Here is a 24,490-nt window from a genome sequence, read left to right as displayed (position 1 = left end):
AAATTCACAAAAAAACCTGAGGGAAAATATTGGAATTTTATTGGTTACACAAGAAATAGATCACAACTAATTTTTAAAACTGGAAGAAAATAAATTCTATGTATACCTCCAAATGTGATGCATCAACTAGTAGAGTTATTTCAGAGCCCATTAGATATTTACCACAATGAGAATAAAGTGTATTCTGTGAAAAAGCACTCATCCAGCACAGAAATGTTCTTGGTATGTGTTTTATTGGTGTGTTTATGAGATCAGTAATTAATACGTGTGACAGGGGGACTCAAATGAAAATTAAAAGGAAATCATTTACCCAATACAAACGAACTGAACTTATTTACTCTCTAAGAGATATGAAGTGTTCACTCTGCATGTTCATTCACTTATAATATAAATACATTTAAAAAAAACAATAAATAAAATTGTGTTTTCTTGAGCTGTTTGATTTCCAGAGAAATGATAATTGAATCGAAAGTCTTTTGTGGAGAAACTGTGCTTATGAAGTCTACTTTCTGCCTCCATACAAACTTCCCTTCATGCGACTGAATATTTAAATGGACAGTAATATGGTCAGGGATTAAAGAAAAGATGAAGGCGTGCTAAAACTGGTATTGTATTAGAAGTCTGAGTGTGAATACAAAAACACAGACATTGTGTTTTGCATGTTGTTCATATGAACAGTGATGTCTGGTACCAAGATTTAAAAAAATAAATAAAAACCCACACCAAAACAATGCAAAAGCACAACCTGATAAATGCAGATATAATAAATATAGCAAATTCATGAGCTGAACATTCATTAGCTTTGTTTCTTCAAGTGATAATCTTCACCATCACCACTCAGTGCTAAAGAGTGAACGTGTTAAAGTAGCCCAACCTCTGAACTAAAACTCTCATCTCATTATCTCTAGCCGCTTTATCCTGTTCTACGCCCGTAGTCAGCTGGGATAGGCTCCAGCTTGCCTGCGACCCTGTAGAACTAAAATTCTATTGGTTTAAATTAGAAATAAGTCACAATGGACCTTTCATCTGGGCTGTTAATCGCTGTTGCATTTATTTTTTTTTATATAATATGGAGAACGGGAAAGAAGAATAAAAGCTGGTTGTAAAGCAATCCTCCTCATTCTAAAAAAAAAAAAAAAAAAAAAAAACTGCGTTCAGAAAAACTGGGAATTTTTTTTTATGCTTTGTGCAACCTCAAGCTGTTGAAGGTTGGGAAACAAAATGGACACTCACTGTGAAGTCATGCTTGTTTGAAAGGGAACATATTATCCTCCTTTTCCACAAGCTGACTGTTCCCTGAGGTCTTCATGAAATGACTTGCTTTGGTCAAAACACCACAAGGATTAAACACCACAGCACCATCTCACTGTCTAAACAGCCCTGGTCTGAGCGCCTGTTCCTTTAAATGACAATGAGCCACTGCTCACCCCACCCCTCTTGCCCACTGGCCAGTCATGTGGCATTTTCTTCGTGAATATTCATTACCAAAAGGCAGTTCTAAGTCTTGAGTGGAGCTACTCGGACAAGGGGGTGGGATAATCCTAATGAGCTCCACTTGTGACTTAAGGGGTGTTCACACGGCAACTTTTACTCCGGTGTAGCACCGGGGCTGCCCCGATAGAGCGTTCACACGGTACAAAGTTATACCGGTGTAGCCCCTGAAAGCTGCTTAAAGCGGTGCAAATCTAACCCTGCTCGGGAGGCGGTTTAAGAAATTTACTCCGGAGTAAATGCTAGTTTGCGGGGCAGCACCGATATAAAATGGGACGTCTGAACGCTACAGGGGTAGACTCGCTACGCGTGAGGAGAGTTGATTACATACGGGCATTGCATCCTGGTATTTTGCGCTTCCAAAATGGCGAATATCAACAACAGAACTGCGTGTCTTCCAGTGTTGCCAGATTGGGCGGTTTTAAGTGCATTTTGGCGGATTTGAACATATTTTGGGCTGGAAAACGTCAGCAGTATCTGGCAACACTGGTGTCTTCATCCACGTTGTTTTCCTGGCGCTTGGTGATGCCATGACAACCGGGAAAAGGAAGTACATTTTCACGCGTGCGCATATTTCATTTCCGCATTATTACTATCGTATAGCACGGTCGCAAAAACTGCCGTGTGAACGCAAGTGGGGCTGCACCGGTGCGAACACGCTTCTCTCTAGTAAGCAGGTTTGTGACGTGTGAACGCTCCACAAAATTGACACCGGTGTAAGATATATCGCAACAAAATACATCGGTGCAGCATCGATGCAAATATGTGCCGTGTGAACACCCCTATAGAAAGAGGAGCCGAATCTGAGCAGCTTGTTGAAGCTCACGTTTTCCGAAATAAGCAGCACAAAAGAAACTGACCGTGTGGATTGGTCAGCTCTAGATACCCAAATGTTTGTGCACAAGCTCTGAAAAAGTGAGTTTTCCCCCTACAATATATCCCCGGTAACATCATTTTTTTTTTTTTTTGTCTATTTATTTGCTTATGAAAAGGTCTCCATGGATAAAAAGGATCACCATGTATTTAGTTATTTAAAAAAAATTGTTTAAAAAAGGTTTTAAAAACTCTCTTTGCTATTAGAAAAAGGGTTCCTCAAGGATTCTTTGTGTGGGGAACAGTTCTCGCATCTTAAAAGGGGTTCTACTTGGGACCTTTCCTCAAACTTCCCTGATATAACAATTAATTTTGAGAACTTTTAGAAAGTGGCTTAGGGTTCTACCTCGAACATTTTCCCAGATAGATAAACTGAAGAACCTCTTTAGGGCCAAAGTTTTCAAAGTGCATTCTGTGAAACATAGTCAAAGGCTCGTATTATTATTATTATTATTATTATTATTATGTTCATAAATATCTTAACAGTCAAAGCATTTCCTGGATGCTAAACTTTTGAACCCCTGCTTTACAGTACAAGATGGAGGATTTGTGTTTATCCCCGAAACAGAAAAGATAAAATCTTTGAAGTTCTGTGTGGGGAATTGAGAGTTTGAGTGGCGTCCAAATAACTTTTCCTAACTAAAGGGTCAGAAATTTCCGACGACCTGCTTGAATGCAGCATCCATTCCCCAGTTAAAAACTTGAGGTCAGAGGTCAAGCTGTTTTAAAGCACTCAAGTGAGAAGAAACAGTAGTACAGAAATATTCCACAAAAAAAACAAAAACCTGATGCTGTAGCACTGATTGCCTTTCATTAGCATTCTGTTAGCCAGAATTACAATCCACAAGAAAATCTGTAATGGTTTCCATTATGTAACGGGAACTGGCTTAATGGGCTCCATTAGAGGTTTCCAGGTGGCTATGAAACGACACCACAACTCAAGCTTCAGGAACCATTAGGAACACCACATTCCATTAAAACCTATTCGCAATTAACAGTTTTGTGAGCAATTATACGCGCTTATAAACAGTGCAGCTCACGGTTCGCACGCTCCCCACAACCAGAAAACTGACACTAAACAAAATAAAATAAAAAATAGTGAGTGTTCTGCACTGCTGCAGTGAAGAGACTGAAACACGCACCACACGCACGATGAGGAGTTTTTACAAAGCTCTCAGACAGAGAGACTAAACATCGGATTAAAAATTTGCACCCATTTAACAGGTAGCATTAAATAATTTTCTCTCCTTCCATTACAGAAGGACGAGCCAATGCCGTCAAAAGGACTTTTTTTTTTTTTTAACAATAAATATTTGCACTCACACATCCTGGCCAGCTGTTAAGGCGTTTTGGGTAAACAGGGTGCATTACGTTCACACCAGCAAGCCGCAAAGTTCAAACAATCGCCTCGAACGATTCCTCGGAACAATCCTATATCGCGCTCAGTCCTATGTTTATTCAGTTCCCTCCTCACAATTAGCTCCCGTTTACTGTTTGACACAAAAACGAAAGAAAGAACTTTCGTCCTATCCTGTCGTATGCGACCTCTCATTAAACATGGACCGAGACATGAAGGAAGGAAGTAGCAAGGATCGTTGACGCCTCTGGGGAGAATGAAGGCTAAAATATAAATCAAACAACTGATTTTCACACGCATTATTTTTCATTTGTGTTTAACTAGCTAGCTTTAGAAGCTGTATATAGCTACTATTGTTAAAAACGGATGGGCTACGCCCAAAAGCCACATGAGCGACTTGTCACTTGCTAGTGTGAACGTTATCAGTAACAAAGCTCTGCACTTTTCCAGCTATCAGAGCTTTGCCTTCATTTGCTAGCTAAAATTTTTAAAAACTAGAGCGCCCCCTAACGGACACGACTGGCACTGCGATGTGTTAAATGCCGACGGAGACAGTGAGAAGCAGGAGAAGAGAAAAGAGAACGTTTTCAAGCCCTTTGGTTGAGTCTTGTTTTTTTTTTTTTTGTAGTTCGTCTCGGTTACTGAGCAGCGGCTTCGCTTTTCTCTCCATCGCTTTTGTGCTTCAGAGCCTCAAACACAGCCAGCTCCTTCGCCTCCTTCTTCTGGTTCCTTTCCTCAAACTGCAGCCTGAGTGGACGAGTAGAAAACGCATGGACTTAAGAATTTTGCTTCCAATGACAGCCTGACAGACTAAACTGAATTAGAGTTACTTTTTACTTCTTCAAGTTCAGATTTCTAACTCGGGGCATAAACACAATGGCCTTTTGATACCGAGCTATACTATTTCAATCTCACACACACACACACACACACCTGTGAGCGATGATCCTCTGTACAATGTCGTCAGTGGTGAGGCCGTTCTCGCTATCCAAGATCCGGAATATTCCTCGCTTCCTCGGCTCCTGTCAATCAACAAAGGACATATCAAGCAAAATTAATAAACAGAGTCCTGCAACTGCAACCGAACAAAACGTGAGTATCGCGAGATGAAATAAACGGCGCGTAGCTCTTCATTTCAAACACGCGTGTCATTTACACACTAATTTATTTTTAATAAACTGTTAAACACAAGGTCATTGGCACTCACAGCGTAGGGGTCAGAGCCATCCTTATCTGGGAAAACCTCCGTTTTTCCATGACACACCAGGTCGACCTGCGGAAAGACAACCAATCGGAAAGTCACGCTCCTGTTCATTTATCCATCGCTCATGTTAGAATTATTACTATAATTCTGTATTAATAATTAATTCAAGTAGGACATGTCACTAGTCAAGCTGTTGTATTTTATAGAGGATATAATTCAACACCGATGAAAGCTCGAGTTTACCTTAAAGTGATCCAGGAGGTCTTTGCCCACGGCGTACGGCGCTCCGATCACCACTTCTGACACGTACTGAAATACATTGGATCAAAATTCTCACTGTTTTGAAGTTCGCCGTCAGCCATCTTTGACATCAAGGACGTCACATTGTGTTCTGTACCACCGCCAACCTCAACTCATGACCAAAAAGAGCTTTTTTTATTTTTTAAAACACGCTGGGCGATGAGTCTCTTTTTACAGCAAAATCAGGTTGAAAAATCGTACCGTAAACCCAGGTTCAGCTTTTCATCGTTGGGTTTCGTTAACTCTCGGAGAAAAACGATAACTTCCTGTATAATTAGTGAGCGATTTTATTTATTTATTTATATATATATATATATATATATATATATATATATATATATATATATATATATAAGTGCTGTCAAGCGATTAAAATATTTAATCGCGATTAATGTCGCGACTGTCATAGTTAACTCGCGATTAATTGCAATTTAATCGCACATTTGTCACATGAAAAAACATTGTAATTCTCTTCAGCATAAAAAAGTGAATGGGCTTGCTTTGTGCCAATGTTTTTTTTATTGCAAAGCATAACACGTTTTGACACAGCCACTGCAAAATGAAACCTAAGCCGAGCACCGGGGCTAGCAAAAGAACCATGAGTGAAGTGAGACAGGTTACACAGTGACGGTAGGCTTGACATGCTTGATTATAATATAAAGTACACTATTATATTAACCAAGTTGTTCGTTGATAAATATTGCATTGAATCTGATCTTTACTGTTTCAGCTCACTTAACACATTTTGTACTTTTACACTTTCTGCCTGTTGATGCGTCGCGCTGTCCAATCAGAGGCGGCCAAATTTGCATATTACAGGAAGGATTTCTGGGATAGCATTGAGTTTACAGTTCAGAGGGATCTGGCTTCTTTAGACGCTGTCTTCTTAAAACTGAATAAATATTTAAAAAGAGCCAAATGAGCCAGTCTTTTGAACGGCTCTTTTCAAAGAACGGATCACAAAGATGCGGATCCCATCAAAGAGCCATAAATCCCATCTCTACTAGCGCGCCCTGCCCGCGCTGGTTCTTTGGGAGGAGGGCAGAGGATTCTGGCTGTGCGGGGCGTGGCATTACAGTCTAGCTGCTATGCAAAGTCTCTGTTCCAAGTTCCTGGCAGTTTCAAAAGCTTATGAAAAACCTACATCATGTCACAGAGCGTTAATCTCGCGATAAAAAAATTATCGCCGTTAAAATTGAGTCAAGTTAACGCGTTAATAACGCGACATTTTTGACAGCACTAATATATATATATATATATATATATATATATATATATATATATATATATATATATAAAAGCATTATATAATTTATGGTATTAAATTAAGTTAAACAATGCTTCCATAATGTACAAATAAACAGGTTCGACAAACATCTGAGATGCATCATCTTTGTCCATTATTCTTCTCCACTTCCCTAGAACACCAGCCCTCCCCTCCCCGCCGCGATGAACACACTGGCCTATTGTCCTGAGGAATGTGTGTGACGACAGAAAGCAGGGACAAGCGGAGACATGTGAACAAGCTGATTAACGGAGGTGCAAAGGAGAGACAGTGAGATGCACCTAAATAACCGATTGTCCAGATACAGGCTATACAGGAAACAGTGTTTATATTATAGCATATCAGGGTGTTGAGCTTCGGACCAGCTCGAAAAAGGCTCTAATCTGGCTTACCCATAAATAAAAACATTATACTTCAATGCATAAACATGATGTGGTCTTACTAAGAAGCCAGGGAGAAAAATCTGTCTTTAGAATCCATCTTTTGTATCGTAAATGAAATAAAACAGAGATGGTCTCTCTCTCCCCCCATCTAATTATTCCACTAGCAGGCAAAACACACGAATAAACCCAGCTAGTGATAAAACGTGCTAATGATAAGTAATCAGTCATTATGCAAGCTGAATCATTAACTGTACACCTCCAAAAGGAGTAATTTAGGGGGTGAATACTTATGCACACTTATTTGTGGGCAATTTTCACACACTATACTGATTTTTCATATCAAGTGATTGTGTTGATTTGTGATATGAATCCAGTGTTAGTTACTCCACAAAAATGTAGAAAAGCTCAAGGGGAGCAAATACTTATGCAAGGCACTAAATATTTAGCTTATAGAGAAACCCTTCTTGGTAATGAATTGCAGTGACAGTGTTCTATTGGTCACGCAACTGATTTTTTTTGGTACCGCCCACTGAGCGTAACGTAGACCAAAGCGAGACCAACTCCCTGGGACATACTGTAAAGGAGTGTGTGTGTGTGTGTGTGTGTGTGTGTGTGTGTGCGCGCGCGCGTGTGGTCTCACCCGACAAGCCAGTACACTCAAAGTTCTCTCGTGGATGTTCATAATTGGGTAGTTCTTCCCTTTGTAGCGGTTCACTTCCTGTAACGCAGATACAAACATCAATGCAAATATAAAACCACGACAACATGAGTTTACAAACCAACACATTTTATAAACGCATTTAATTTTACTCAGGTTCTGTCCCAAATACTACAAACTGTGACTAGGTAGTGCTTTTACTATGAAGTGAGCCATTTTAAAGCAAAACTAGAACAGTCTTTACCATCTTTTTTTACATTTGGGACACATCCTTAGCGTAGTGATGATACCGAGACATTATTTATGCTGTGTATGCTTCCTACGCAGTGTGATTTGGGACGTGACCACAGTGGAGTGATTGTTTAATCTTCGGAGTGTACATTGTGAATAGGGTTGTGTGATTTGGGACGAGTCCTCATTGGATTCCGTGATGGGTTTGTAGCAGTGTTTACAGTGGGGCAAAAAAGTATTTAGTCAGCCACCAATTGTGCAAGTTCTCCCACTTAAAAAGATGAGAAAGGCCTGTAATTTTCATCATAGGTCCACTTCAACTATGAGAGACAGAATGGGAGGAAAGAATCCAGGAAATCACATTGTAGGATTTTTAATGAATTAATTGGTAAATTCCTCGGTAAAATAAGTATTTGGTCACCTACAAACAAGCAAGATTTCTGGCTCTCACAGACCTGTAACTTCTTCTTTAAGAGGCTCCTCTGTCCTCCACTCGTTACCTGTATTAATGGCACCTGTTTGAACTCGTTATCAGTATAAAAGACACCTGTCCACAACCTCAAACAGTCACACTCCAAACTCCACTATGGCCAAGACCAAAGAGCTGTCAAAGGACACCAGAAACAAAATTGTAGACCTGCACCAGGCTGGGAAGACTGAATCTGCAATAGCTAAGCAGCTTGGTGTGAAGAAATCAACTGTGGGAGCAATTATTAGAAAACGGAAGACATACAAGACCACTGATAATCTCCCTCGATCTGGGGCTCCACGCAAGATCTCACCCCGTGGGGTCAAAATGATCACAAGAACGGTGAGCAAAAATCCCAGAACCACACGGGGGGACCTAGTGAATGACCTGCAGAGAGCTGGGACCAAAGTAACAAAGGCTACCATCAGTAACACACTACGCCACCAGGGACTCAAATCCTGCAGTGCCAGACGTGTCCTCCTGCTTAAGCCAGTACATGTCCAGGCCCGTCTGAAGTTTGCTAGAGAGCATTTGGATGATCCAGAAGAGGATTGGGAGAATGTCATATGGTCAAATGAAACCAAAATAGGACTTTTTGGTAAAAACTCAACTTGTCGTGTTTGGAGGAGAAAGAATGCTGAGTTGCATCCAAAGAACACCATACCTACTGTGAAGCATGGGGGTGGAAACATCATGCTTTGGGGCTGTTTTTCTGCAAAGGGACCAGGACGACTGATCCGTGTAAAGGAAAAAATGAATGGCGCCATGTATCGTGAGATTTTGAGCGAAAACCTCCTTCCATCAGCAAGGGCATTGAAGATGAAACGTGGCTGGGTCTTTCAGCATGACAATGATCCCAAACACACTGCCCGGGCAACGAAGGAGTGGCTTCGTAAGAAGCATTTCAAGGTCCTGGAGTGGCCTAGCCAGTCTCCAGATCTCAACCCCATAGAAAATCTTTGGAGGGAGTTGAAAGTCCGTGTTGCCCAGCAACAGCCCCAAAACATCACTGCTCTAGAGGAGATCTGCATGGAGGAATGGGCCAAAATACCAGCAACAGTGTGTGAAAACCTTGTGAAGACTTGCAGGAAACGTTTGACCTCTGTCATTGCCAACAAAGGGTATATAACAAAGTATTGAGATGAACTTTTGTTATTGACCAAATACTTATTTTCCACCATAATTTGCAAATAAATTCTTTAAAAATCAGACAAGGTGATTTTCTGAATTTTTTTTTCTCATTCTGTCTCTCATAGTTGAAGTGTACCTATGATGAAAATTACAGGCCTCTCTCATCTTTTTAAGTGGGAGAACTTGCACAATTGGTGACTGACTAAATACTTTTTTGCCCCACTGTATGTGGCCTATATAGTCACTAAGGTGTGTGGTTTGGGACGAGTCTTCATTGGGGTTTTTTTTTTTGGATGCACTATATTGTGACCATAGCTGCTTCATTTGGGACAGAGCCACCCAGGTGAGCAGGACTCCTCACACACCTGGTCAAAGTGCAGTCCGACGATGATGTAGGGTCTCTCGGCTTGTTTGAACACCGTCTCCAGGAAATCCAGGTGACCGATGTCTATCAGCCAGAGATGGTCAAGGCTCAAATACATGGGCGCGTGCACGCACACACACACACTTCTGCTTCATAATTCATTGTTAATGAGGTCACTTACACACCCTGTAAGTGAGAACTGATAGCTGTCAGGCATCTTTGTGTTCAAGTGGCCTATACAATGAATGTGTGTGGTTTGGGACACACCCACAATGCACTGATAACAGTAACTTCATGCAGATTAAATTAGAAAGTAGAGCATGTGTGGTTTGGAGCGCATCTTCAGTGGCCCATGATGATGGTAATGCAACCTATGTACAACCCCGATTCCAAAAAAGTTGGGACAAAGTACAAATTGTAAATAAAACCGGAATGCAATAATTTACAAATCTCAAAAACTGATATTGTATTCACAATAGAACATAGACAACATATCAAATGTCGAAAGTGAGACATTTTGAAATTTCATGCCAAATATTGGCTCATTTGAAATTTCATGACAGCAACACATCTCAAAAAAGTTGGGACAGGGGCAATAAGAGGCTGGAAAAGTTAAAGGTACAAAAAAGGAACAGCTGGAGGACCAAATTGCAACTCATTAGGTCAATTGGCAATAGGTCATTAACATGACTGGGTATAAAAAGAGCATCTTGGAGTGGCAGCGGCTCTCAGAAGTAAAGATGGGAAGAGGATCACCAATCCCCCTAATTCTGCGCTGACAAATAGTGGAGCAATATCAGAAAGGAGTTCGACAGTGTAAAATTGCAAAGAGTTTGAACATATCATCATCTACAGTGCATAATATCATCAAAAGATTCAGAGAATCTGGAAGAATCTCTGTGCGTAAGGGTCAAGGCCGGAAAACCATACTGGGTTGCCCGTGATCTTCGGGCCCTTAGACGGCACTGCATCACATACAGGCATGCTTCTGTATTGGAAATCACAAAATGGGCTCAGGAATATTTCCGGAGAACATTATCTGTGAACACAATTCACCGTGCCATCCGCCGTTGCCAGCTAAAACTCTATAGTTCAAAGAAGAAGCCGTATCTAAACACGATCCAGAAGCGCAGACGTCTTCTCTGGGCCAAGGCTCATTTAAAATGGACTGTGGCAAAGTGGAAAACTGTTCTGTGGTCAGACGAATCAAAATTTGAAGTTCTTTATGGAAATCAGGGACGCCGTGTCATTCGGACTAAAGAGGAGAAGGACGACCCCAGTTGTTATCAGCGCTCAGTTCAGAAGCCTGCATCTCTGATGGTATGGGGTTGCATTAGTGCGTGTGGCATGGGCAGCTTACACATCTGGAAAGACACCATCAATGCTGAAAGGTATATCCAGGTTCTAGAGCAACATATGCTCCCATCCAGACGACGTCTCTTTCAGGGAAGACCTTGCATTTTCCAACATGACAATGCCAAACCACATACTGCATCAATTACAGCATCATGGCTGCGTAGAAGAAGGGTCCGGGTACTGAACTGGCCAGCCTGCAGTCCAGATCTTTCACCCATAGAAAACATTTGGCGCATCATAAAACGGAAGATACGACAAAAAAGACCTAAGACAGTTGAGCAACTAGAATCCTACATTAGACAAGAATGGGTTAACATTCCTATCCCTAAACTTGAGCAACTTGTCTCCTCAGTCCCCAGACGTTTACAGACTGTTGTAAAGAGAAAAGGGGATGTCTCACAGTGGGAAACATGGCCTTGTCCCAACTTTTTTGAGATGTGTTGTTGTCATGAAATTTAAAAATCACCTAATTTTTCTCTTTAAATGATACATTTTCTCAGTTTAAACATTTGATATGTCATCTATGTTCTATTCTGAATAAAATAAGGAATTTTGAAACTTCCACATCATTGCATTCCGTTTTTATTTACAATTTGTACTTTGTCCCAACTTTTTTGGAATCGGGGTTGTAGTAAATGGGGTATGTGGTTTGGGACGCGTCCTCACTGAACTGATGAGATGTTTGCAATGGTGCTTCTGTGGCCTTTATAGTGAACAAGGTGATGGTGACAACCCCAAGTAGGCATCAGCTCTAGCGAAAGTGGCTGTGACCTTTGACCTGGGCTTTAGGGTGCGGTCAGTAAGTGGTCAGAAGGATACGGAAGAGGTCGAACGCTCCGGCGACGTAAATGATGGTGTCTCCAGGCTGCGGCTCTTTACCCGACGCAAACTGGATGATCTTCTGAGACGTCTGGAGGAACTGAGACACGCCAGTCCAGGGGCTATGGCCTTTAGGACCCTGAGAAACACGCACACACAAAGTCTAGGCACCCTTTTTGTTCTTAGATGTTTATTTTTAATCTTCTGCATTAGTGTGTTAGTACAGATGAGTAAATTTTACATTTTCAAATGTTTCACAAATAAATAAAATTTGTGACAAAAATCAGTAACATTCAACTAGGGTTGGGCGGTATTACGGTAAGAAGGTATCCCAAGGTATCCAAAAGTACCAACGGTATCGGTCTCATTACCGTCATTTAAAAAAAAAATATATAATATCTAAATAAATATGGAGTACATGAGGTCATAATATAAAATAATAAATTGAAGATCATCCCGAATAACTGTGTGATCGTATTTTCACTAATTCTATCAATTTCCTCAAGAAGTTCTCATCGCGTGCAGGGTTGTTTATGTCGTTACCATGGCAACCCTGCGTGACATTTGGAGTCTGACAGAAAGCTTCGCAAGAGACTGAGACCGCGGTTGAAAGATGGCAAGTCAAGATAACGAGTTAGAGTTAAACCGTATGGATTTAAGTGGAATAATTGTAAGGAGTTATGTGATCAAGACAACGTTTTAAGCAAGGTAAGGCCATTTGATTATAAATTTCCCCGCCATGGCATGACGTGGGCCCATATGATTTTGCCTTGTGCAGCTATCACGCATTTGAATTAGGTTCGCCTCATTTGCGCTGAAGAATATGGTTTATCGCGCAGTCTAAACGGACTTGGGTGTTGGTTGATTCTTTTTCTTTTTTTTTTTTTTATTTCCCATGCTTGAAAGGGTATGATCCTGCTCATCGTGTACTTTTTTTTGATGGAGTAGGTGAAATAGTGCTGCAAATGGTGTTTCAACGCAGACATGTGTAAACGACAGTTGAATGCTATTTTCAAGATGAAGGAAGAGTTGCGTGATGCTTTGAAATATCTCTTAATCCATTCATCAATGCACAAAATTCGCTTTGCTGCTTAATCCATACCACAATGCACACAATTCGCTATGCTGCTTTTAAATAGTACATTTGAGGCATAGGCGCAGGTCTGGACAAGGTCCGCCGGTATAGGCGCACGTTACACAGTAGGCCGAAATAAAATATTTTTTTCTCGGTAATACCGTATACCCCGGGAAAACACAGACAGTTTAAAGGTATCAAAATTTGGATACCGCCCAACCCTACATTCAACAATAGATCAAAACCTGGAGCGGGATCAGTGACCTGCAGCTCACGTGTGCCCCCTAGTGACCACAGCGCATATAGACACGGGTTTGTGTGTGCGAGAGAGACCCTCACCTTTCCAAAGTTATCAGTATGCTGCTTGTATTCCTTGTTATCCTGAGAGAGAAAGAGAGAGAGAGAGAGTGTGAGTGTGTGTAGTTTATTTGATCTGCAATGTCTCTGTGTGTAATTGGTAACAGAAAATCACACACACACACCATGTTGGCATGATGAGCTTTAGTCATCAGCAGCATGCGGCCCACCAGATCTGTCGTGGACACACCCTGTGTGCGTCTGCATTCCCTGTGTAGTGGAAACACACACACACACAGTACAGCAGTCTTTAGATAGATTATACAACCACTATCAACCCATTCACACACTTCTGTTTGTGTGTACAGTTGAACTCAAAATTATTAGCCCCCCTTAAATTTTGGAAGATTTTCCCAAATATCCTCCAAATGTTTAAAGCATTGATAAAAATTGATATACACAAACAATCACCAGTACTATTCAGATGTTTGTGGTGCATTTTGGAATATGAAATTAGTTTTAGGCTGTCTTTATATGAAATATGGTAAAAATGAGTTGGTCAAAAATATTAGCCCCCATGTGGATTCTTGCTTTTAAAACACAGTTAATTAACCAATCAGCTTTTAAACAACACCTGTGCAATCAATTGGCTTCCTAGCAACACCTGTAGTCAATTGGCTCCATTCAACAGTTTAAAAGGACTCCAAGGAACAGGGCATTTGAATGAATGAGGAGGATTACTATTTGTCACAATGCCGAAGACTAAAGAAATAAGTCTTGAACTCCGACAAAAGATTGTGGAGGCTCTTGACAAGGGCCAAGGCTACACTGCCATTTCGAAGAGGTTTACAGTCTCCAGAACTGCAGTTCGGTGCATCATTGCCAAGTACAAGGAGACAAATTCGGTCAAGAACAAACCTGGTCGTGGACGCAAGTGTAAGATCTCAAGAACTCTGGAAAGAAAAATTGTCAGAGATGTCCGTAAAGAGCCCCGTACATCTGCAAAGGAAATTGTTGCTGACCTGGCCTCTTCTGGAGTTTGTGTGTCAAGGCACACTGTTGTGAGGGCTCTTCATCGGAATGGGCTTCGGGGCTATCGTCCCAGAAGAACCCCCTTACTAAAACATCGTCACATCAAAGCCCGACTAAAGTTTGCCCGTGAGTACTTGAAGAAGAAAGATGAGTTTTGGAAGTCTGTGCTTTGGTCAGATGAGACGAAATTGGAGCTGTTTGGGCATATGGACATTGCCTATGTATGGCGAAGAAAGGGAGAGGCCTTCAACCCTGTGAACACAGTTCCCACAGTTAAACATGGTGGTGGCAGCATCATGCTGTGGGGCTGTTTTGCAGCCTCAGGTACAGGCAGTCTGGTTCGGGTGCATGGCACCATGAAAAAGAAAGATTACCTAAAAATACTGAAGGAAAACATGCAGAAGTCTGCTCTCACTTTGCGCTTAGGTCGTCGTTGGGTCTTCCAGCAAGATAACGACCCAAAGCATACATCTAAAATAGTCCAGCAATACTTCAAGGATACCAAGACCAACGTCATACAGTGGCCTGCACAGAGCCCAGATCTCAATCCAATAGAAAACCTGTGGCAAGTGCTGAAAAAGAACGTCCATGCACGAAAACCATCCAATTTGGGCCAGTTGGAACAGTTTGCAATGGAGGAATGGGCCAAAATTCCTCAGGAGACCTGTGCCAACCTAGTGAAAAACTATTCCAAGAGGTTGTTGTCAGTTGTGGGTCAAAAAGGGTACACAATTGACTACTAATGGTCAGGGGGCTAATAATTTTGAACATCTCACTTTTGCTGTTTTTGGTTGAAACTCAGTGTGATAATAAGATATCGTAATGAAACTTGTTGGACAATGTCTTCATAGTGCATTTATTTCAAGAATAAAAACATTTGTTGTCAATGGTCATTTTCATGGAGAAATCAAGAATTATGTTCAATTCCACAAGGGGGGCTAATAATTTTGAGTTCAACTGTATGTGACACCTCACCTGTACCGATCTGCACGTTTCACTTCCTCATACGTGTCCTTTCCATCCACTGTTAACGTGATGTCATCTGACAACACACACACACCGCATAATTAACCTAAAATCTAACTTGTTTTTCCAGCAAGACATTTTATATTTATTTGAAATGTGTGTGTGCGTGTGGTGCCGCTTATTAACACACTGCACTTTATTTGGCCACAAGTGATCAAACAAGAAACAAAAATAACCGTAAATACACGACCACGTAATCGAGTACACGTCCAAAACCAGGTGCGTTATTTAACACGCGAGAACAATAAGTGCGTTCAGGAACTATCTTCTGTCTCGACGGTATCTATTTCACACGACTCCATCATAAAAGCAGAGACGATCGAATGCACTAGCAGCCCGAGCCCGCGTCATGGTTCACACTGCAGGTCAGCGAACGTCTCGCGATCAGGTCGGGAAGGCGAACAGATGGACAGACAGCTTCCTGTTTTTCTGCCGCGAGTGCTGACGCTGCAGAGCGCGTCGGACTGAAGTGATCAGACGAGCACCGAGTTTGGAGAAAATCAGCGGGTCTGTAATCTTCTCAGTGGAGGACGGAGAAAAACACCAACATGGCCAATCAGGACAGGAACAAAATAAGCTGTAGAAGAGGAAATGAAATGACCACCACCACCCCATGCACACGGAATCCATCTGAACACGGCGTACATCAGCGACTCCTCCCATCCTTCCACTGAATGTCGTCACTACTGTGGGTGACATGGACGTGCTGTCGTTTTTTCCATCCGTGTCAAACGCTCACCTCCGTGCACGCAGAAATCGCAGTTGTACTTGTCGAGCGTCTCCAGCGTGGTGACGTACGGCGCTCCCTCGACGATCTCGTCCACCCACTTTATGGCTCGCACCATTTTATAGCGCTCCTCCTGAGTGAACACGGGTGGGCCCTTGTGCTTCACTATCTCTCCTGACACACACACACACACACACAGAGAGAGAGAGAGAGAGAGAGAAAGTGTAAAAAAAAATGTAGAGAAAAGCATATTATTGGTTGTGAAGGTGAAAAAAAAAAAAAACCAAGCAACGCTCTTACCGTCTGTGTGAACTCCCACCACGAGGTAATCGCCCATTGCCTTCGCCTGCCGCAACTGGTTAGAGTGACCGTAATGGACCATGTCATAGCTGAGGGACAGAGAGAGAGAGAGAGATTTATTAGTCTTCAGTAAATGTAACTCACGCAGCAGCATGTAAACATTAACTAAAACACCTCAAAACTGGGGAAAAAGAGCGCACGCACACAACTCTGTGTATTGTTTCAGCTGTATAAAAGCTTAGTTTTTACTTCACTTAGAGTTAACGATAACTAATTGAGCAACTGAGACTATAACTGTGCGACTGAGACTGCGGAGCCGTGCAACTGAGACTATAATCATGTGACTGAGACTCCGTAGCTGTGCGACCAAGACTGCGGAGCCATGCGACTGAGACTATAATGCCGCTTTCCCACTACCAACGCGGCTGAGCCGTGCCGAGTCGGGCTGAGCGGGGCTGTTGGAGTTGCATTTCGACTACAACCGCGCTGAACCGTGCTGGCTGGAAGTGGGTGGACACATTGGGTGGAGTTAGCGAAAGTGGGTGGACGTCAGGTGATGTCGTTAAGCAGCGCAAACAGTGACATCAGTGAGCTTTTAAGCGGTAGTCTCACGACCCGAATAGTAAACAATAAACATGGAGGACATGGAGTCGTTAGTGTTGCTGGTCTTGGCGCTGTGGCTTGTTGTCACCGACAACGCCAACAGATACTGGCAAGAGCGTATAGATGAGGCGAGGCGCATAAGGCTTCAGAAATTCTCGTAATTCGTAATTCTTCTTCTTCCGGGTTTACGGTGTTTACAGATCCCAGCGTGCTCGCGGGGCGTGTGTGGGCATGTGAGGACACGCCTCCTCACCAATCAGTGCACAGGGGAGTGTCTGCTCACGCCCCCAGCCTCACTCGGCTCGCTTCAGCCCCACTCCAAAACGGTGCGAGTTTTAGGGGCTAAGCAGGGCTGAAACGAGCTGAGTCGTGCTGTTCTTTGGTAGTCGAAACGCGAGCCGTGTCGGGCTGAAGTGAGCTGAAAAAGGGTAGTGGAAAAGGGCCATAACTGCGACTGAGAACGCGTAGCCGTGCGACTGAGTAACCATGTAACTCACTAACTGTGCAGGTTCCCCCAGCGCGAGTGATTGACGAACATAATCCATCAGTGACAGAGAAAATTACTAGCGGTTGTCACAATGGTGAATGTATTTGTCATAATTATATTTTCTAGAAATCCCTCCATTTGCTGAAATCCAACCCCAGTGAAGAGACGGCGGGAAGCCAGAGTGTAAACCATGAGCACGTGCTTGTGACCAATAAAAAAAAAACAAAAAACGACTACACAATGACCAAATGAGCGCTAAGCTTTTGACCAAATCACAGTAACACAGGGGGTCGGTTAAAGCCCCTCAGAGCCCCGAGCACACCGGGCGGCGTCAGTAACACAGGGGGTCGGTTAAAGCCCCTCAGAGCCCCGAGCACACCGGGCGGCGTCAGTAACACAGGGGGTCGGTTAAAGCCCTTCAGAGCCCCGAGCACACCGGGCGGCGTCAGTAACACAGGGGGTCGGTTAAAGCCCCTCAGAGCCCCGAACACACCGGGCGGCGTCAGTAACACAGGGGGTCGGTTAAAGCCCCTCAGAGCCCCGAACACACCGGGCGGCGTCAGTAACACAGGGGGTCGGTTAAAGCCCCTCAGAGCCCCGAGCACACCGGGCGGCGTCAGTAACACAGGGGGTCGGTTAAAGCCCCTCAGAGCCCCGAGCACACCGGGCGGTGTCAGTAACACAGGGGGTCGGTTAAAGCCCCTCAGAGCCCCGAGCACACCGGGCGGCGTCAGTAACACAGGGGGTCGGTTAAAGCCCCTCAGAGCCCCGAACACACCGGGCGGCGTCAGTAACACAGGGGGTCGGTTAAAGCCCCTCAGAGCCCCGAACACACCGGGCGGCGTCAGTAACACAGGGGGTCGGTTAAAGCCCCTCAGAGCCCCGAGCACACCGGGCGGCGTCAGTAACACAGGGGGTCGGTTAAAGCCCCTCAGAGCCCCGAGCACACCGGGCGGCGTCAGTAACACAGGGGGTCGGTTAAAGCCCCTCAGAGCCCCGAGCACACCGGGCGGCGTCAGTAACACAGGGGGTCGGTTAAAGCCCCTCAGAGCCCCGAACACACCGGGCGGCGTCAGTAACACAGGGGGTCGGTTAAAGCCCCTCAGAGCCCCGAACACACCGGGCGGCGTCAGTAACACAGGGGGTCGGTTAAAGCCCCTCAGAGCCCCGAGCACACCGGGCGGCGTCAGTAACACAGGGGGTCGGTTAAAGCCCCTCAGAGCCCCGAACACACCGGGCGGCGTCAGTAACACAGGGGGTCGGTTAAAGCCCCTCAGAGCCCCGAACACACCGGGCGGCGTCAGTAACACAGGGGGTCGGTTAAAGCCCCTCAGAGCCCCGAACACACCGGGCGGCGTCAGTAACACAGGGGGTCGGTTAAAGCCCCTCAGAGCCCCGAACACACCGGGCGGCGTCAGTAACACAGGGGGTCGGTTAAAGCCCCTCAGAGCCCCGAGCACACCGGGCGGCGTCAGTAACACAGGGGGTCGGTTAAAGCCCCTCAGAGCCCCGAACACACCGGGCGGCGTCAGTAACACAGGGGGTCGGTTAAAGCCCCTCAGAGCCCCGAGCACACCGGGCGGCGTCAGTAACACAGGGGGTCGGTTAAAGCCCCTCAGAGCCCCGAGCACACCGGGCGGCGTCAGTAACACAGGGGGTCGGTTAAAGCCCCTCAGAGCCCCGAGCACACCGGGCGGCGTCAGTAACACAGGGGGTCGGTTAAAGCCCCTCAGAGCCCCGAACACACCGGGCGGCGTCAGTAACACAGGGGGTCGGTTAAAGCCCCTCAGAGCCCCGAGCACACCGGGCGGCGTCAGTAACACAGGGGGTCGGTTAAAGCCCCTCAGAGCCCCGAGCACACCGGGCGGCGTCAGTAACACAGGGGGTCGGTTAAAGCCCCTCAGAGCCCCGAGCACACCGGGCGGCGTCAGTAACACAGGGGGTCGGTTAAAGCCCCTCAGAGCCCCGAACACACCGGGCGGCGTCAGTAACACAGGGGGTCGGTTAAAGCCCCTCAGAGCCCCGAACACACCGGGCGGCGTCAGTAACACAGGGGGTCGGTTAAAGCCCCTCAGAGCCCCGAGCACACCGGGCGGCGTCAGTAACACAGGGGGTCGGTTAAAGCCCCTCAGAGCCCCGAGCACACCGGGCGGCGTCAGTAACACAGGGGGTCGGTTAAAGCCCCTCAGAGCCCCGAGCACACCGGGCGGCGTCAGTAACACAGGGGGTCGGTTAAAGCCCCTCAGAGCCCCGAACACACCGGGCGGCGTCAGTAACACAGGGGGTCGGTTAAAGCCCCTCAGAGCCCCGAACACACCGGGCGGCGTCAGTAACACAGGGGGTCGGTTAAAGCCCCTCAGAGCCCCGAGCACACCGGGCGGCGTCAGTAACACAGGGGGTCGGTTAAAGCCCCTCAGAGCCCCGAGCACACCGGGCGGCGTCACTAACACAGGGGGTCGGTTAAAGCCCCTCAGAGCCCCGAACACACCGGGCGGCGTCAGTAACACAGGGGGTCGGTTAAAGCCCCTCAGAGCCCCGAACACACCGGGCGGCGTCAGTAACACAGGGGGTCGGTTAAAGCCCCTCAGAGCCCCGAACACACCGGGCGGCGTCAGTAACACAGGGGGTCGGTTAAAGCCCCTCAGAGCCCCGAACACACCGGGCGGCGTCAGTAACACAGGGGGTCGGTTAAAGCCCCTCAGAGCCCCGAACACACCGGGCGGCGTCAGTAACACAGGGGGTCGGTTAAAGCCCCTCAGAGCCCCGAGCACACCGGGCGGCGTCAGTAACACAGGGGGTCGGTTAAAGCCCCTCAGAGCCCCGAGCACACCGGGCGGCGTCAGTAACACAGGGGGTCGGTTAAAGCCCCTCAGAGCCCCGAGCACACCGGGCGGCGTCAGTAACACAGGGGGTCGGTTAAAGCCCCTCAGAGCCCCGAACACACCGGGCGGCGTCAGTAACACAGGGGGTCGGTTAAAGCCCCTCAGAGCCCCGAACACACCGGGCGGCGTCAGTAACACAGGGGGTCGGTTAAAGCCCCTCAGAGCCCCGAACACACCGGGCGGCGTCAGTAACACAGGGGGTCGGTTAAAGCCCCTCAGAGCCCCGAGCACACCGGGTGGCGTCAGTAACACAGGGGGTCGGTTAAAGCCCCTCAGAGCCCCGAACACACCGGGCGGCGTCAGTAACACAGGGGGTCGGTTAAAGCCCCTCAGAGCCCCGAGCACACCGGGCGGCGTCAGTAACACAGGGGGTCGGTTAAAGCCCCTCAGAGCCCCGAACACACCGGGCGGCGTCAGTAACACAGGGGGTCGGTTAAAGCCCCTCAGAGCCCCGAACACACCGGGCGGCGTCAGTAACACAGGGGGTCGGTTAAAGCCCCTCAGAGCCCCGAGCACACCGGGCGGCGTCAGTAACACAGGGGGTCGGTTAAAGCCCCTCAGAGCCCCGAGCACACCGGGCGGCGTCAGTAACACAGGGGGTCGGTTAAAGCCCCTCAGAGCCCCGAACACACCGGGCGGCGTCAGTAACACAGGGGGTCGGTTAAAGCCCCTCAGAGCCCCGAGCACACCGGGCGGCGTCAGTAACACAGGGGGTCGGTTAAAGCCCCTCAGAGCCCCGAGCACACCGGGCGGCGTCAGTAACACAGGGGGTCGGTTAAAGCCCCTCAGAGCCCCGAACACACCGGGCGGCGTCAGTAACACAGGGGGTCGGTTAAAGCCCCTCAGAGCCCCGAACACACCGGGCGGCGTCAGTAACACAGGGGGTCGGTTAAAGCCCCTCAGAGCCCCGAGCACACCGGGCGGCGTCAGTAACACAGGGGGTCGGTTAAAGCCCCTCAGAGCCCCGAACACACCGGGCGGCGTCAGTAACACAGGGGGTCGGTTAAAGCCCCTCAGAGCCCCGAGCACACCGGGCGGCGTCAGTAACACAGGGGGTCGGTTAAAGCCCCTCAGAGCCCCGAGCACACCGGGCGGCGTCAGTAACACAGGGGGTCGGTTAAAGCCCCTCAGAGCCCCGAACACACCGGGCGGCGTCAGTAACACAGGGGGTCGGTTAAAGCCCCTCAGAGCCCCGAACACACCGGGCGGCGTCAGTAACACAGGGGGTCGGTTAAAGCCCCTCAGAGCCCCGAACACACCGGGCGGCGTCAGTAACACAGGGGGTCGGTTAAAGCCCCTCAGAGCCCCGAGCACACCGGGCGGCGTCAGTAACACAGGGGGTCGGTTAAAGCCCCTCAGAGCCCCGAACACACCGGGCGGCGTCAGTAACACAGGGGGTCGGTTAAAGCCCCTCAGAGCCCCGAACACACCGGGTGGCGTCAGTAACACAGGGGGTCGGTTAAAGCCCCTCAGAGCCCCGAACACACCGGGTGGCGTCTAACACAGGGGGTCGGTTAAAGCTCATAGGCAAAGGTTTTAATTTTATGCACATTTGAAACTTTATATGTTAAAAACCCCTCTGTAATTTTCTTTTGGTCCAAAGAAGTATTGTTAATAAGTAATAATTAAAATAAGTTAGCGCGGACCGCGGTGAATTTCTGTTCGGCTATTTTCGTGACCACTCGGCGCGTGACGTCATTCAAGACAAACAAACCACTTGAGTTGAGTCCACTTCCGGTTACTTACATTGCCGTTCGGCTTGAGTGCAGACGTGCGTTCAGGAATTTCCAAAGAAAAACCTCCATGCCTTATTGCTGTGCAGTGAACTGTAACAGGACCGGTTCAGGAAGAAGCTTTTACCTTTTTCCGAGAGAGGAGACGAGGCGGAGCGAGAGGGTCGGCTTTTTGCGAAACAGGAGACGAGGCGGCGCGAGAGGGTCGGCTTTTTGCGAAACAGGAGACGAGGCGGAGAGAGTGGATTGTGCGCGTGAAACAAAATCAAGCAGTCAGAGAAGAAACAGAGCAGCAACGCTCAAGCAAAAAGGAGAAGATTGGAGGGAAACATTTTTCCTTTTGCTTGCGATTGACAAGTCAAGAATCCTGAGGGATCCTGTACAATCACTGTGGAAATGAGACAAAGGGAGATTTCCTCACTTAGAGTCGGCTATAAATAGTATAATGTCGCGGATGGCAGGGTAATGTGGCCTACCGGCGCACTGTCCAGTAATCGTTCCTTATATCCACTAGGGAGGCGGTTTCATTATTCTTCAAAAGAGCTCTTTAGTATTACGATGAAAGCAGGAATTGATCATAACTACCAGGATAAATCGTTTGGGCGCGAGTCTTGTTGAGGTCCGGGGTCGCCGCGATCAGAGTCAGCCGAGTCGCTGCCCGATTCCGAGGCCGCACGGTCAAACCAGTGAGCCACGTTCACCGACTGCTTCGCAACGGCCAGAGGTTCATACATGGTTTCACCTCTCGATATTCAATTTGAAGAGTTCCGACTTCAAAATCGCTTTCAGAGTCCGTACACGTGCGCTCGGTTCGCAGGTGAACACAGAGCTGCTCCCGGTCTGTTTGCCTTAAATGACGTCACGGCGACGCCCCCTGGCGGTGAAAGCGCGCATAAGTGGGATGTAAACAACCCTTCGGGAATTGGGCAAAACAGTATATTTTAACCGTTTAATTCAGTTTTAGGGTGCAAATCAGACACCGGGAAGACTGAATTCACTTTTTGGGTCGTTCTTCTAGACAATAAAATTGATATTCTACGTTTCACCTCGGACCCTTGGCTATGACCTTTAACCCCAGGGAAGTGAAAGCGCTGAACGCCGGGAGCTCTGTACCGGGCGGTGGATCGTGTCGAGTCCCCGGGGATAAAATGAGGATGAAAAGCGTGTCGTCACTGCGTTCAGTAGTCTGTAAATCGAGAGGAAGTTCCGCCCCCTCCCCCGCCGGAGGGATAAATACCCAGCTGCGCTCTGGAACGGAGTCCCGGATGTTTAGTTAGTATAAACCTGTATTAAGTCCACTTTTATAAGGCGGTAACATACAGAGTAAGTGAAGAAAGAATAAAGAACAGTTATTTGCCATTATTTTCCGGGGAAGCGGTGCAGAGTGTTCCAGGGAACCCGAGTGTGGAACCCGAGCTCTCTCACCTGCTTCTTGAGGTCGAGCAACAATGGGCCGAATCCCAAACCACGCCCCTTTAATAACACAAAGTGCACTTGATAGGCTGCAGCAGGAGCCGCTGTCGCGCTGCCTCCGTAGTGTTGTAGTGTAGGGTCCACACGCGTGTTTGGGAAACACCCAGAGCGTTAGCGAGCGGCTAACCGGAACACGATTAAAACGCGGCTTCTTTCTGTGCAGCGCTGTTTCCGCACACGCAGCTCTTTAATGGATTCATGTGCACTTGTAGAGTCTGTTGTTGTTGTTGTGTAATATTTCAGAAGTAAATGTACGCACCAGCCGTCACACCACACTCGGACCACCCGCTTCCTTTTCTCGGCTCCTCTGTGAGCTGTTTCCGCTCCTTCAGCCTCCTCAGCGGCGTGGTGTCCGTTTTTAATCATCGCCAGAATTCCTGTGAGCGGCGACAAGTGCGTAAAACCGTGTGAAGGCGACCACTGGCCCGCGCGGTGCTCCTGTTCCTGCCGCTGCTACCGCTCACCCGCCGGGAAGATCGCAAAAAAAACCAAAACCCTCCGGCCCCGAGGCCACGCCTCCTTACGTCGTATTAAGGACGTCATTACGTCAGAATCCAAGCGTGACCCGGATCACTTCAGTGAGTCATTTGGTTCAGCTCAGCGATACGAATCGATTCATTCGACTCCAAAACTGTTCTTTGTCGAACTCTGGCAGAATTGTTTCATAAAATTTCTTCTCATGAACGAAATCAGTTTCTGTGCAGTGCAGTGCAGCAGGTGTTCACCCAGAGAAAGAAAGAAAAGAAAAATAAGAAAGATCCGGTTTTACAAAATAAGGAAGAAATAAATTGAATAAAAATCATTAAAAGGTAAATAAAAGAAAGAAAAAAATTAAAAAATAAGAAAGATCCAGTTTTACAAAATAAGGAAAAAATAAATTTAAATAAAAATAAAATAAAGAAGAAAGGTAAATAGAAAGAAAATTTAAATGAAA

The 24,490-nt window shown here is 46.7% G+C and overlaps 1 protein-coding gene across 2 annotated transcripts; it reads right to left on the bottom strand.

The window, feature by feature from the left end:
• Positions 1-22: 22 nt before the first annotated feature.
• Positions 23-24,067, bottom strand: pcyt2 (phosphate cytidylyltransferase 2, ethanolamine). Of its 2 annotated transcripts, none has more exons than XM_060911743.1 (13): positions 23,816-24,067; positions 16,379-16,467; positions 16,091-16,252; positions 15,301-15,367; positions 13,479-13,563; positions 13,336-13,377; positions 11,922-12,060; positions 9,748-9,830; positions 7,534-7,611; positions 5,169-5,234; positions 4,929-4,994; positions 4,655-4,743; positions 23-4,468 (listed from the first exon to the last, which is right to left on the bottom strand). In XM_060911743.1, exons 1-13 carry the CDS (start codon positions 23,920-23,922, stop codon positions 4,360-4,362), a joined length of 1,182 nt encoding a protein of 393 aa, XP_060767726.1. In that variant the 5' UTR covers positions 23,923-24,067; the 3' UTR covers positions 23-4,359. The 2 variants fall into 2 exon arrangements, with proteins under 2 accessions (XP_060767726.1, XP_060767727.1); XM_060911744.1 differs by lacking the exon at positions 23,816-24,067 and adding an exon at positions 23,441-23,748.
• Positions 24,068-24,490: the final 423 nt, after the last annotated feature.

This window comes from Neoarius graeffei, chromosome 27 (assembly GCF_027579695.1).
Source record: "Neoarius graeffei isolate fNeoGra1 chromosome 27, fNeoGra1.pri, whole genome shotgun sequence".
NCBI lineage: Eukaryota > Metazoa > Chordata > Actinopteri > Siluriformes > Ariidae > Neoarius > Neoarius graeffei.
The sequence above is the reverse complement of the archived record's forward strand: the minus strand, read 5'-3'. Positions and strand labels throughout refer to the sequence as shown.

Coding starts and splice junctions, on each gene's coding strand:
- pcyt2 (XM_060911743.1), bottom strand. CDS start 23,922: ATGATTAAAAACGGACACCACGCCGCTGAGGAGGCTGAAGGAGCGGAA. Junction 15,368..16,090: donor CGATTTCTGCGTGCACGGAG/GTGAGCGTTTGA, acceptor GTGTGTTGTCAG/ATGACATCACGTTAACAGTG. Junction 4,469..4,654: donor CAGAGGATCATCGCTCACAG/GTGTGTGTGTGT, acceptor TCGTCCACTCAG/GCTGCAGTTTGAGGAAAGGA.